Source organism: Drosophila guanche, unplaced genomic scaffold (genome assembly GCF_900245975.1).
Source record: "Drosophila guanche unplaced genomic scaffold, DGUA_6, whole genome shotgun sequence".
In the NCBI taxonomy this organism is placed as follows: domain Eukaryota; kingdom Metazoa; phylum Arthropoda; class Insecta; order Diptera; family Drosophilidae; genus Drosophila; species Drosophila guanche.
The window spans coordinates 2,410,174-2,423,958 of record NW_022995745.1 but is presented as its reverse complement, the minus strand read 5'-3'; the positions used below and the strand labels follow the sequence as shown (position 1 = coordinate 2,423,958).

General features: G+C 42.3%; 2 protein-coding genes across 4 annotated transcripts; one reads left to right on the top strand and one right to left on the bottom strand.

Annotated features, from left to right (window-relative positions):
• Positions 1-170: 170 nt before the first annotated feature.
• LOC117581288 lies at positions 171-12,424 on the top strand. 3 transcript variants are annotated; one of them, XM_034268318.1, is made up of 6 exons: positions 172-1,215; positions 7,712-7,848; positions 7,930-8,433; positions 8,499-8,628; positions 9,174-9,323; positions 11,646-12,424. In XM_034268318.1, exons 1-6 carry the CDS (start codon positions 1,152-1,154, stop codon positions 12,005-12,007), a joined length of 1,347 nt encoding a protein of 448 aa, XP_034124209.1. In that variant the 5' UTR covers positions 172-1,151; the 3' UTR covers positions 12,008-12,424. The 3 variants fall into 3 exon arrangements, with proteins under 3 accessions (XP_034124211.1, XP_034124210.1, XP_034124209.1); XM_034268320.1 differs by lacking the exon at positions 9,174-9,323 and having other exon boundaries at positions 171-1,215; positions 11,710-12,424; XM_034268319.1 differs by lacking the exon at positions 9,174-9,323 and having other exon boundaries at positions 171-1,215.
• On the bottom strand, positions 6,311-7,484 carry LOC117580842 (putative gustatory receptor 9a). The gene is made up of 3 exons (XM_034267583.1): positions 6,661-7,484; positions 6,455-6,607; positions 6,311-6,373 (listed from the first exon to the last, which is right to left on the bottom strand). Exons 1-3 carry the CDS (start codon positions 7,468-7,470, stop codon positions 6,311-6,313), a joined length of 1,026 nt encoding a protein of 341 aa, XP_034123474.1. The 5' UTR covers positions 7,471-7,484.
• Positions 12,425-13,785: the final 1,361 nt, after the last annotated feature.

Below are 13,785 nucleotides of genomic sequence, written 5' to 3'. Positions count from 1 at the left end.
CCTACGTCTGCCAAGGTAAATTCACAGTTGGACACAGCTCCACGCGGCCCCAGAGTTGCACAACCAGAAGCATTCTCAGGGAAGTGTTGGACAAGCGGTGCTACCAGCAGGCTCTATGCTCTCCCACCCACCCACTCGCACACATTGGCATTGGCGATGGCCGAAGCAAGCGTTCAGTTCGCCGAAAAAAACAAGTAAAGAAGCCGAAAGCCAGGCCAGGCACGGAGCAGCGAGAGGAAAGAGAAAGTTTCATCCTCTAGGCCAACGCGAGCACGATGCTCACTTTCGCGCACCATTTTGGAGCAGTCAAGCAGTCATTCCTTCAATATTCCAATCAAAATCCAAACAAACTTCGGCGCTGACGGTCGTATTCTAGCGTATTTACGTATTTTTTAACCAACAGACAGAAACAGTTACTGTATTTTCGTATCTGTGGCCAAGTTTATTATTTTTTTGTCCCTATATTGTGACCTTTAACTGCAACAAATATCACTCTCGTCGCGCATCAGAGTGTGACTATCCGCACTCTCACTTGAATTTGCAACAAATTAAATGTAGTTTAGCAGAGTAATCCAACGCGTGCGTGCTTTTTTTTTCTCTAAAAAGAGAGAAGTAGAACAATAGTTTTAGTGCAGAAATCATCCAAAAGAGTGCCAGAGAGAGTGGGAGAGTGTGAGGCGGAGCGGCATTGCGGAGGAGTTACGTCAAAAGAAGTCACAGCGGCAACAACAAACCGAGCGCCTGGGCACCCAAGACGAGTAACTGTTAAAGAAGAAGACTAAGTGGAGAAGGTGGTGTAGGAGGAGAGCAGCACAAACAGCCTTTGGCGGCGGCGTCGCCGTTACTTTTCTGTTGTTGTTTCTTCTTCGTTACGTTCTCCTGTTTTTGTTGTGCTTTTTTTTGTCTCTTCTGCCTTTTTTGTTGATTACTGTTGTTGCTGTTGTTGTTGGTAAGCCGGCTTTGTCTGTGAGTGGAGGATTGAATAGAGCGCCGAGCCCTGCAGAGCGGAGGAGCGCCGGCTGTAGACGGCCGACTGGTGCGTGCATCGCTAAACTAAAGGCAAACGACGGGCGGATAACGTAACACAGCGGAAACGGTAACGGGAACGGGAAAGGGAACACCAACGCTTATGTAAAGCGTAATATGGAAGCATGTCGTCCACGTCCAGCTCCGTGCTAACGTTGTCATCGTTCAATCTATTATTTTTCACCCAAGGTAAGGGACACATACTATATTTTTATATAACCCCCCGGGAGGACCCATGCACCAGCTGATTGCTGGATGTATGGAAAGCGGAGCGGACTGTAGGAACAAGGGCTCGGTCATTCATTTATCTTTTCATTTCCTTGCTCATAATTAATGTCCATGTGGCCCCCCCCCCACATTTGGGTCTGTGTTTCGCCTTTCGCATCCATCCTCCAGTCGTGTGGGCCTGTGTGCCTGGGGTATCCGTATTCCCCCGGGGAATGATAATAAATTGATGAAGATTTTGGGTATTAATGAGCAAGAACTTTGCCAGAGATTACGGAAAAATTGGATTAAAAATGTGAAAAAATAACGGTAGCTGTACAATATACAGTCTCCCTTGGTATCCCTACGCTCATCTTTTCATATGCATATGTATGTATGTTTATATGTACATATATATGTACAGTGTCCATATAATCGAAAGGTACATATTCATACCATTAAAGATAAACTATATATCTTAGTCCAATCATTCTGATTCCAATTTTAGGGTGTTTCAATTCGGGTTTGGAATTTGACATTTCATTTGGCGTTGAGTTAACCAAGACTCCAGCTATAACTGGAGACTCCCTTGCGTGTGTGTAGTCATGTCCACTGCCTCCGTTCCTTGTGAACAATAAATCGCAGTCAAAGTGCCTTAATTCTGGCCTCCCACTTTGGGGTCGTAACCAGCTTGATTTGCATGCAAATTGCGTATAAATCCTTGAATGGTTGGAGCCACGTTCCACCATTTCTTAGTATTATTGCAAGGAATAAGGACATGGAACAGGGAAATAGAGGACGTGGAAAAGATGTCTTTGGTTAGTTAACTTGGCCAAGCTCTCTCTCATTACCTTGTGCCTCTCTCTGTGGTGACAAAATGTTTGCTTTTAATTAAAACAAGAGAGATTTTCTTTTGTTTGTTTTTTTGTATTAAAGGAATGGATTTTCTTGGCCAAGTCTGTGCTGGAATCAACAATTAGTGGCTTCAAGCGAGGGATTTTTTAATTGGCGGATAACCCAAGGAAACACCACACCAAGGCCGCAGTGACTAATCAAATTTCGTTGCACCTTTTGTTGACCCTATTCTGCGGTTTCGACACTCTGCCCACTGCACGCTGAGAGCCCAAGTCCCCAAACAAAGGATAACAAATGCAACTATTTTTAGTCACTCTGCCACACACAGACATACCTCAGAGCACCAGAGTGTGGCAGCGTGGCTCCTACAGAATGTGTGTGTGTGGGAGACAGAAGGCCAGAAAGCAAGGGCAAGGTCGAGGCATGACATACACTTATCCATAGATGTACGATTCAAAAGAGCTAACGGCGAATGTATCCTATCGCCTATGGGAAATTTGTCGAGCGATTCTGTGCCAGTCGCACGTGAACGTGAAAATAAACGTGGATAGGCAATCTGGAAAAATCTTGAGAGGATAACCACATGGGCTTTTTGATCCCCTATTTGGGCAGGGTATACTCGCACAGGACACTTCGAATGGTGCATGGATCATGCGGCAGCAAGTGCGGCGGCCTGCTTGGGGCAGATGTGGGGCACTGTTGACAAAGAGAAGGCGTCGGCATCGGCGACGGAAACTCGCAATGTCAATGCCAAAAAGAGAAAGGTTAAGTGTCATTCCACACCCCAGCACCAAAATCTTCAAGCCACAACACCCAACCAAAGGAGCATCCACGTGTCCATGCATCATGTGATTTTTGCATTGATTTTCCACTTGAATGCTGGAGTGGAATGCAAGGATAAGGATCGAGTGGGGTTTGCTATTGTTCCCGCCCCCTCCTCAGAACACAGACAGCAAAAAGTTCAACAAGTGTGTGCCCGCAGGAAAGGGAGGAGAAACAGCTGCGGTTGAATGGCGACACGACGGAGCCAACTCATTATAGTTTTCGCAGGCTTAATCCTTGCCACCAGGACACAGGCAGAATGCAGCAGCCCAGGACCCAAGTTTTTGCAAAACAAATAAACTGCGAAATGAGAATTGACGTGAAACGAGCACAGTGGACATGAGAATTGTGGGAAATGGAACGAGAGTCCATTGAATTTACCCAAACGAATGAAAATACGGAATGCATAAATGGTTTCCGAAACTACCTCAATCTGCGCCCAAATCGCATCTCTCTTTAGGATAATTTTCCACCAAATTTCCCATGAGCGTAAGGTAACGCTGTTTCGATGATTTTGTTCCCACTGTGGGTGCTCCTTGGTCCACAGCCCAGAGGCTGTGAGGATTAGCTCTTGTCGTGACCTCATTGCCCCCTCATTGCCCCCTCACTGCACCGCAGTCGAGCCGTGGGGCAAAATGCAACTAATTATGAATTTTAATTAATTCAGGCATTTTATTTTGTTGCCCCAAAAGCCACCCGAAAAGCCCGTTGGGGCAATAATAATAAAGTGAGTTCTAGGGAATTGCACACGAAAATTCTTTAAGCAGCTTTTCCATTTTGTTGCCTTTGAAACTTGACATTGAAGCCACTTCTTTCACTGGACACGAAATAAAATAAAAATAAAAATAAAAATAGCAATACAAATAAGAAAAGAGACCAAAACATTGAGTGACTCTTTTTGTTGTCGCTTGAATTTCGCTTCCATTCACTTGAATGGTCTTCTGTGGAACATGGAAGGAATGTTTCCTCGTAGGAATGTTTCTTCTGCCCCAGGTATTTCAATGTTGAATGCATTCTTTAATGTCTGATTGAAGAAATTTTCAGAGTTTCAGCTATTTTTTGTTTCCATTTTATTTGGTGCTTCAATTTTCGTTGCATTTTTCCACACATTTATTTGATTGTGTATCCCTCCCGCCATCTGTATGGCTGAAAGCTTTATCAATTGGAATTTAATGTTCTCTCTGGATAAAAATTGCATTTTCCCAATTCCATTTGTTGTGCCACATCCGGCCACACAAACAACACCACAAACAACAAACCCATCGATGGGCGTCGATACAGCAATGGTTCTAAGACAAATGCATTATTAAACGCCATAAAAATGTCAGGGCCCTCTCTGTTTATATTCTATTTTTTATGTGAAGGGAATACTTCTCCTTCATGTCCGACATATGCATGTAGACTCTGCTGGTGGGTTTGCTTTTCGGTTTCTTGTCGCTGAAACATGACAACTGCGACAACGAAACAACGAGGGACGTTCTGGGGGAGTCATAAATATTGCAAATTATTTAAGCTCAAAAATTACAGAAACCATGTCACAGGGTAGCATTCTGGGTACATGAGGACTTGCAGAATAGATTTGTATATGCATATTTCACTTCACAATAACAGCCGAGTAGAGGATCAACTCCATTCGTATTAATTACGGGAGATAAGTAAAAACAATTAAGGAACATTTTTCAAAATGCCAGTTGAAGCGCTCAGTAATGGATACTATTTTGTTTAAACAACATTTTACTCTCGCCTTTTTCTATACGTTGGAAATACATCCTTAGACTTAATTTATAAAATGCCAAAATATTGATTAAAGTTGAAATTGAATGGCAATTGAAGTGCTCTCGATTCGTGTGCATGTTGTAAATAACAGTGAAAATTCAGTGCTTTCCCCCCACACACTTTAAAGTTGTACAATTTTCGAGTTGGGATACTTCTTATGCGGGAGAAACTATGCGTGTGAGGGCACTTGAAAAGTTTTCACAGCAGCAGGCCAAGTTTTTGCCTTGAAGACCTATTGGATTCGATCTCCCAGCAGGGTCCCATTTCAGCATGCCTTTATGTTGATTTGCTTGTTGGCTGTTGTCCTGAAAGGTGGATATAGCCAGCCGCAAATGATGCTCCTTATGCTCCTCTGGAGGCTGGCAAGCTTGCAGGATCTTAATTATTCAGCAAGGCAGCATGCCCAAAAGCGAATGGATAGAGTAGGAGCTGGTCTGTGGCTCTCATCACTTGGGGAAAACAAATTAAGTGAAAGTCTGCCTTCCAAGAAGTTTTCTCAGGTATTTCAGTGCAAACAAAAATACATTGGGAAATCATATTAAAAGGATATTTTTAATAATTTTGAATAATGAAAACGTTACCTGTGTGTAACCTTCGACTTTCGTGAAAGTTGCTTCTCTGCTTTCATTCATTCATCCATAATTTTGATAAGCAATTGGCCAAAAGTTTATGCAGTTCGGCCCGGAAGTGAGGGCCAGAGCATACCACTCGAAGGGGGTGCCACGGGATGAGTATATGATGTAAGGCTCTGCCTGTGCTGTGCCTCTGTGTCCCTCCATCCGTCCGTTTGTCCATCCGTGTCCATGTGCTGACGTCAGTTAATTGATTTGAAACACGGAACCACCCAACGGCCCCCCAATCGAATGAAGTCTATGAGAGTCATTCGTTCATGCAGTGAGACACTCACTCATTCAATCGCTCACTCGTTCAATCACTGGACTCATTCGATGGCTGGGGCTGTCCATCAATTCGGTTGCCCATTGTCAGCATGTGACGCATTTTTGGCCATAAAGTAAAAGCCAAACGGGTAGTACAAAAATTATTTGATAATGCTGCAAAATGCTGCAATATGACACCATTGGCATTATTTTTTATTCAAAGAAGGGCCCGATGGGGACTTCATACTCAAGAGTAAGCGATGCAATATCCAAAAATGTTCGTTGCCATTAGTTGCATTAGTCGATAATTGTCGAAAAGGTTAATACAGAAATAGAGTCACATGAACATATGATTTCCTTCACTGGAAAAATAAAAGGAAGTGAAGGCATCATTATTAAGCTGCCAGAGAAATCATCGCTTAAGAGAACCCAAATAAAGAAGCAATGGAAAACACTATAGCAGTTGCTGCTTTTGATGAAATGTACAGCACCCGCCTGCCTCCCACCACCATATGGGTGGTGCGGGGGGTGCATGGAAAGTGGGTTGGCTTCGTCGCTTCGGCCTCTGTTGTATGCGTGTTTTTGTATGCCGCCTCCTGACCTTCTCGCGCATCGCATGTCGTTTTAACATTTTCTGCAACAACCAGAAATTGAAGCTTTTTTTTTCTGTTTACCTCTACAAAGTCCCAACCCACACCAGCAAAGAAAATCGTGCGCCGTTTTCCTTCTTCGTTTCATGATTTATTCACTCAATGAATGAGGGTCACAAATTGCAGAAATATGACCAGTACTTCCAATATGAAGAAGAACATCTGCAAAGAGAGGACGAGAGGACCTTTTGAGTTCCTTTTCATTTGGTAGTGCTCAAGTTTAATGTCCGTTGCATGTCCTACCGCTGCCAGAGTTTGCAGATTCAGATGGTAGATGCCACAGACATTGAACTGCAAGGCATCTTGCATGATTTGCAGGGAAAATTCCTCAATTTGGCTGCGCTCCTGGGACGTCCCGCCACGCTTTTCGCTTAGTTGCCGTTGCAGAATTTTTGACTGTAAAGAGGATTCGCTCATGAATGAATATTCAATGATTGGCGGACACCTACCCCTGCCACAAAACGATCACAGGCGGCGCACACTGTCCAGATCTTCACGAGTGTGGGCACCACTACGTAGACGGCCTGCCAGAAGACCAGCCACGTGGCATGCACCGATTCCAAATGCCCCACCATGAAGTACACATTGCAAACGATGAGAAAGTCGCCCAGAACGAGCACATTCAGCAGCAGCAGCGACGGACCATAGAGCTGCGACAGAGATCGGCACAACCTCGCCAAGTGGGCATACGCGGAGCGCAGCTGCGGGTAGTCTTCCAGAGAGCAATTGATCAGCTGGCGCTGTAGCTGCTCCAACTGCGCCTGCAGGCGTCGGACCAGAAGGAGCATCTGCAGATAGCGTGCGCGCACCGCCTGAGAGCTGAAGATATAGCGTAAGTTCTCAACGAACTGCCCGAACCTCATGGCATCGGTAATGGCAATCGTCAGGGCGTACACAACCAAGAGCAGTTCCAGGGCCACCAGACGATTGACGGCTGCGGTGGCATGCGTGGGTGGCAGCTGTTGCAGCAGATGACGCTCCCGCCGGCATCCGATTAGCGCAAAGAGGGCGATCAGTGCATGGACCAGCTTGTAGAACACATTCACAGCCTGAATGGCCTTGGGAAAGAAAAGCCTTCTATCGATCATCAGCTCTTCCCCCCTGCCATAGTTCCTCATCTGTACCAGCAAATCAATGATCACTAGCACCAGGTAGAGGCTGCTTAACAGGCGACCCACACGGCGGTTGGAGTAGCTGCATCGCAGGCCAAGTAATTGAAAGTATCCGCCCAGGCAGCGTTCTAACCAGTCTGCAGACATCGCAACTGGAGGCACTGGAGGGAGTTTCCCGATGACAAAGGGTCCTCGTCGTCGTCGTTTTTGTCTATCAAAGGCAATTAATCCAAGTGTGGTGCAGAGATCTAAGATCCATCTTAGATATGGGGACTTGTCACCAAGTAGAACCGAGTAGCACTGCTGCATGACGAGCTGGGGAAAGGGTTCATACTCACATTCACTGCTGACTGTCTTTTATCCTTGTGCTTTCTTGTTTATTTTGCAGTGCTCACGGTGCTCAGCTCCACGATTAAGTACAACGAATATGCAACGGATAAGGGCGGAAATGTCAGCATACCCTGCATCGCCCAGGGCAACATAATGTGGGTCAAAGAACACGGCAGCAACAGTCCAATAGTCCAGGTGAGTGGTGCAGCCAGCCCGGAGCCCACCCAACAATTGCAGAATATACCTTTAGAATTGATTTCTTCTTATGTTTCCCAGACGGGTCGTGTCTTGGTGCTGCGTAATGTGAGCACATCGGATGCTGGCATTTATGTGTGCTTTGCCACAGCCACAACCACTACCACAACTACAAGAGCTACAGCCACAAGCCCAGCGACAACTACCTCACCGCGACTGGAGAATGATGGGGAGCAGCAGCTGCCAGAGGAGGAAACCGCAACCGCAGCCACAATCGCAACCACAACACAATCCAAAGAACAAAAGCCGATGCAGGTGCAGGAGGAGGAGCTGGAGTATCAGGCATACCAGCGCACAAAGCTCACGGTACGCACTGTACCCGGCCCAGTGACGCAGCTGTACTTCAAGGCTTCCACCATACTGGGCTTTCTCATCTGGCGCTTCAACAAAACCCAGTCGGGCGGCTATCCCGTGCGCAGCTTCACCGCCGAATTCCGGAATGTATCGTACAGCCAGCCGCCAGCAAATGCCAGCTTCGAGCACGCCTGGAGCCGCATGGATCCCATTAATATAGCACCCAATGTGGTCAGTATTTGTCTCTGTGTATATTTTAATCAAAACTAATAACAAAACAAATCCGAACGATTCAGCGTCAAATGGAGGTGTATCGGTTGGCGCCAAACACCACCTATGAGTTCCGGATATGGGCCAACAATGAGCTGGGCAGCGGCGTGGTGGTAACCACCAATGTCACCACCTTGCCGGAGACCAAAGAAGAGGGTGAGTACTCCCAGTGGAGGTCCACACACACAACCCACATACTCTTATGCTCATACGATAGTTAGGCGAACTGTATCTTAGGATAGGCATTATCCATAGATTATCATAGGTTCTAGGGTCTGACTGTACTTTCATTAGTTGGATAATCTTTCAGCCGTACTAACTTACTTTTCAATGTGTAAATTGTACTTTTTTGTTGTTGTTATTGTCGGTATTTGAATGCGGCCAGGGTTGCCGCTAGAAACTAGATGCAATCCTGGTTGCCATCGCTCCGCAACTCTAGTGTTATCGTGTATTATCGATTGACTTGACTTTACCTTAAAATTGTAATCGTAAACGTAAACGTTATCGTATACATAGATCATTGTTTTAGTATATATTTTGTAATTCTTTTTGTTGTCCATCTATGTCTCTTTTTTCTCTCTCTCCCCCTCTCACGCTCTGAAAAAAACTCTGTCTCCCTTTCGGGAGTTCTCGATGTGTGTGTCTCTCTCTCTATATATCTCTCTTTCTCTCTATATATATCTCTCTTGATGCGCGTTCAGATCTCATACGCCTTATTAAACCCGACTTAGACAATTTCGATCCACGCATTTGGATAGTGGCCGTCAGTATAGTGCTCGGAACACTTGTGATATTAGCCATTGGACTCTGCATTGTGCTCTCCAAGGAGTGCTACCAAGCATCGCAAATGGGTACAGACTAAGTCGAATTAACTCACAAATAAAAAAAAAACAACAACTCCAAAAATAACTCCAAACTCCAACCAAACAAACAATCAATTTATCAAAATCGCAAAAGATTTCACGTTTTGTGTGTGGCTTGCCAGTGCTGTGCAGCGAATGCCTGTTACCGTTCCTGTGTTCCTGTGTTTTGTGTGTGCCAGTGTTGGGCAATGCAATCTACTAGAACCATTTTTTCGTTGCGTTTAATTCGTCTTTAGTTTTAGCAAAGATTTTAGAACCACATAGGTGACGGGCGCACCAAAATCGATGTAACCAAGTCACTGCAACGCTGCTGGAATGATCCAGGCGTCATTTAAGTGTTCTATTATGTTTGTTTTCTTAGCTAACTTTTGAGTTACGTTTGTTCCTTTTGTTTTTATCTTCACGCATTGTTGTTCTCATTGCTATGGCTATTGCTGTATTGCTGTTATTGTTGTTGCTACTGTTATTGTTAATACATATATTGTTGCAATTGTTATTCAATGTTCCATTCAGTTATAATTTGCGTGTTGTATGAGTGTCTATCTATATACATATGTATGTATGACAACGGCCCCAAAATTAATTGTTTGCTTTAGTGTTGTTATTTATTAGTTATAAGTCATTATATGTATATAGCTTTAGTACCAATGCCCCTCCAAATAATCTGTAAATACAAATACCATACAAATGTTCGTATATAAATATTTCTTCATCAGTTAATCAGTTAGCCAGTGCACGGCGCTGAAGATACTTCTTGAATGAATTGAGTACAAGAACCAGTGTTGAAAAGATAAGTATGAGTGTTAGGAAGGAAGGGTGCTTCCCTTCTTAAAGAAGACCCCACGCCTAGGTCCTCCATTCAAGATATTGGAAATTCTCTTAAAAATACTACTTTTGGTATACCATTAAATTCTTTTTTAAATTGTATGAAAATAGTTTCATTGAAAGTAGAGCTTAGATCAATTAATAGTAGATTTACTCGACAGCAACACTATTATGCCATCTCGTTCATACATTTGCATTCATGCACTTGTATGTATTTGTAGCGCGTCATGCGGCAGTGCTCCTCTGTCAGTATTCCTTAATAAAAAGTGCTCTTTCACGCAATTTTTATCACATGTGAAAAACACAACCAAAGTTCAACAAATATTCCAGGCAGTTAGTAGATGGATAAAAGACGCTTTCATGGTTCATCCCAATTTATCCCAAATCACTTCATTGAATAAATCTTTACATATAGAACTCAGATAACTCGTACCCTTCTATAGCCTTAAGCCAACCAAAGTGCGATTTTTCCCATTAAAAAAAAACCAAAGATATAAATGAATTGCAATTGTAGACCAAAGAAATCAAAGCTTTAAGCACTTTAACTGTGATAGCCAGCGCACTTGTAGCAAGCAATCAATGAATCAAAATCGAAAAGGACCGAAAAACTATAAACACTTTTGAAGTTTTAAAAACATGTTGAAGTAATCCAAACAAATTGCTAGAAAGCGATAACCAAAGATGCATATACCCCTAAATATAAAACTAGAAGAACTATTGCTTAATTAATATTGTAAAATGCATAGCAAAAAACCAAAAGAAATAACCAAGAAACTGCTTTATCAATGTTGTAACCGTTTATGTAATTTACTGAATATATATTATTATGTTATTTGCATTTAAAAACCAAGCACGAACATTAAACGTTTTAATGGAAAAGAACAAACAAACAAAAAACCCAAAAAGAATGTGTAAATGTTTTGTTGAGTGTTTGATTTATGTTCGTTACACACAAAAACACACAGAAGACACGCCATAGAATCTGCACACAACACACACAAACACATATATAGACACTGGATAACCTACTATACAGATACTATATACAATATATACGATATGAACTATACTTATTTAGAGTCAAAAGTTGTTGCTTTTGCGGCATTGCGAGGGTGGCCACAAGCTCCTGTTACACGCTGGGCATTCCCTCAATGGGTATTCAAAATCTTCTACCCACTGGGATTGTTCAAGTTGCAACTTGAGCTTAAAGTTTTTCCCTCGAGCTTTAACTTTGCACACACACATATACGCAAACACAAAAAACACAAAAACAAAAACCATACACGCTAAAAACAAAACTGCCTTAAACAAAAAACTATCCCCCCCACCCAAAAGAATATACAAAAGCAGAGGTAAAGTACAGAACAATTATCATAAATGTATCTAATAAATGTATTTGTTTTCCTCTCTCTGTCTCTCTCTCTTTCTCTTTCTATATATGTTCCAATTACGATTCGTGATCCCTTCTGCTGTTGTGGCTTGAAGAACTGCAAGATGGTTGGGACAGCATTGAGCTTATACCGAATATAATACTTAATCCCGGTTTCAGCGAATCGGATGGAGGCGGTGCTGGTGCTGGTGGCGACGAGAATGATGCCGATGCGGCAGCAGCTGCCGAAGCGGAGGAGGAGGCAAGAGTGCGATTTACACGCACCATTATATTCGGGCAGAAGCCACGACCCAGTCGCCTGCATCCCCATGGACATCCACAGCATCGTGCACCGCCGCCAGTGGTGGTCTTCGATGATGACGACGACGATGACGAGGAGGATCACGAGCCCACGATGGAGAGATTCAAGCGCAAAGTCTCGGTATTTTTTACAGGTCCCACCATCAAACGTATTTGAGAGTACAAACACTTACCACATAGGTTGTTGCCACATTGCGGTTTAATCTCGGATTGTTATTAGAGCTTACACTAGTCACAGTTACGAGTACTTGCAGAAATGCTACTAAATACAGTTTGATTTCATTTCGGTTTCCTGCGTGCTTCAGAGTTAAGCGAGTTGAGCGCTTTCCAAGTTCTGATTTCGTTTGCTATTCCGAATCGTCACACTACCACACTACACCACAACGCCACAAATATCTAGAATATATATATATATATATATATATATAATATATACACTAACTTAACTAAACTAAACTAAAAGAAAAACAAATATATTGCTGTGATACCAAATTCAATTGAACGGAAATTGTAAGGATTTACCAATAACGAACGTATAATTATTCATGAATTTGCTGAAGCTACAACAAGAAACCGTTTTCAATTTTGCCTAGTTAATGCCATTACACAGCCATCGATCGAATGGATCCAATCAATTTATATAGAGAGACCGAAAGATCAACTCAAGTTTGCTTTAAGCTATGACACGATTCCGTTTCTACTCAGATCTTAGGTTCTATCGCAGATCAGATTGCAGGCAAATTAATTGTACCTGTCGACTATAACGCTTTTCGACTCTGACTCTGACTCGTTGTTGTTTATTTAGTTGTTGCTTTGTTGGATTTGTTGTTGTTCGAAGGATGCAACAATAAACTGTGAAACAATTTTTGTAATTGAGCAAATATTTTGCACTGTAGAGCGCACCAAATCGATAATTGATATACAAGTTTGATAAACATTTTAAATAAATGGCAAAATGCCACGTGCTTTAGTTCTCGGCCACACAAGCGAATTCAATTGAAGAAAACCTAGCAGAATAAATCCAAATGAATCAACTAAACCAAATTTATATAGTTATAGATTATATATTAAACATGCTATTGTAGCTGGGAGAATAATAACTAAATTAAATTAAATATATACTCGTTTCCCAGGGGAAAAACACCCACAAAGAAAAGCTGCTTCCACACACAGAAAAACTCTAAGCAAAAAAACAAAATGAAACTGGAGAAAAGCCAACAATAAAATTGTTATAAAATACATTAAAAAGAAATCAAAATGAATTGTTAAACAAGCGATTAACTAGTGTATATACCGATATGAAAATATACTACATATAGAAATATATACAAAAATATATACACATACATACAAATGAGGGGACATGTACATAAGCATCTATCTACATACATATAGAGGTTTTTGGGCTGGGCTAAATCTTAAGAAAGACTGTAGCTAACTTTTAAGACACACTTTGGCCTGCGCTTTTACCAATGTGTTTTTTTAGGCGGGAACATATTTTCGTTTTGCATTGATCTGCTAACGCTACCAACAAATGAAACCAAAACATAAAGAAACCTACTAGAAATAATATTTCTAACAATTCGGAATGTGCACTTAACGAAAGAACTAACTACAACTTAAACGAAAACTAAAACTAAAACTAAACCAGAACAGAGCTAACACATAAATAATATAAGTTCATGGCTAAGCCCTGATCCTAAACTCTTGGCTGTATTTCTAGTTATTATTATTGCTTCATGGTTGAGCATCATATGGCATATTGTTAGACCACAGAAATCGCTAAACCACAAACCATAAACCACTCCAAAGATCACTCCAAAAGACACCCGACATCCCACAAACAGACAACAATGAAATAAATCTAAGTTTACAAAAACCAATCAGAGTTGCGCATTCTTTTAGAAGTGGAATGCCTCCCTCACAGCTATCCCA

Bases quoted from the DNA above. Each gene is read 5' to 3' on its own strand.
- LOC117581288 (XM_034268318.1), top strand. From the start codon at position 1,152: ATGTCGTCCACGTCCAGCTCCGTGCTAACGTTGTCATCGTTCAATCTA. The intron at 7,849-7,929 runs GTGAGTGGTGCA...TATGTTTCCCAG, and splicing joins GCAACAGTCCAATAGTCCAG to ACGGGTCGTGTCTTGGTGCT. The intron at 8,434-8,498 runs GTCAGTATTTGT...CGAACGATTCAG, and splicing joins TTAATATAGCACCCAATGTG to CGTCAAATGGAGGTGTATCG.
- LOC117580842 (XM_034267583.1), bottom strand. From the start codon at position 7,470: ATGTCTGCAGACTGGTTAGAACGCTGCCTGGGCGGATACTTTCAATTA. The intron at 6,608-6,660 runs GTAGGTGTCCGC...TCCTCTTTACAG, and splicing joins GTGATCGTTTTGTGGCAGGG to TCAAAAATTCTGCAACGGCA. The intron at 6,374-6,454 runs GTAGGACATGCA...CTCTCTTTGCAG, and splicing joins ATCTGCAAACTCTGGCAGCG to ATGTTCTTCTTCATATTGGA.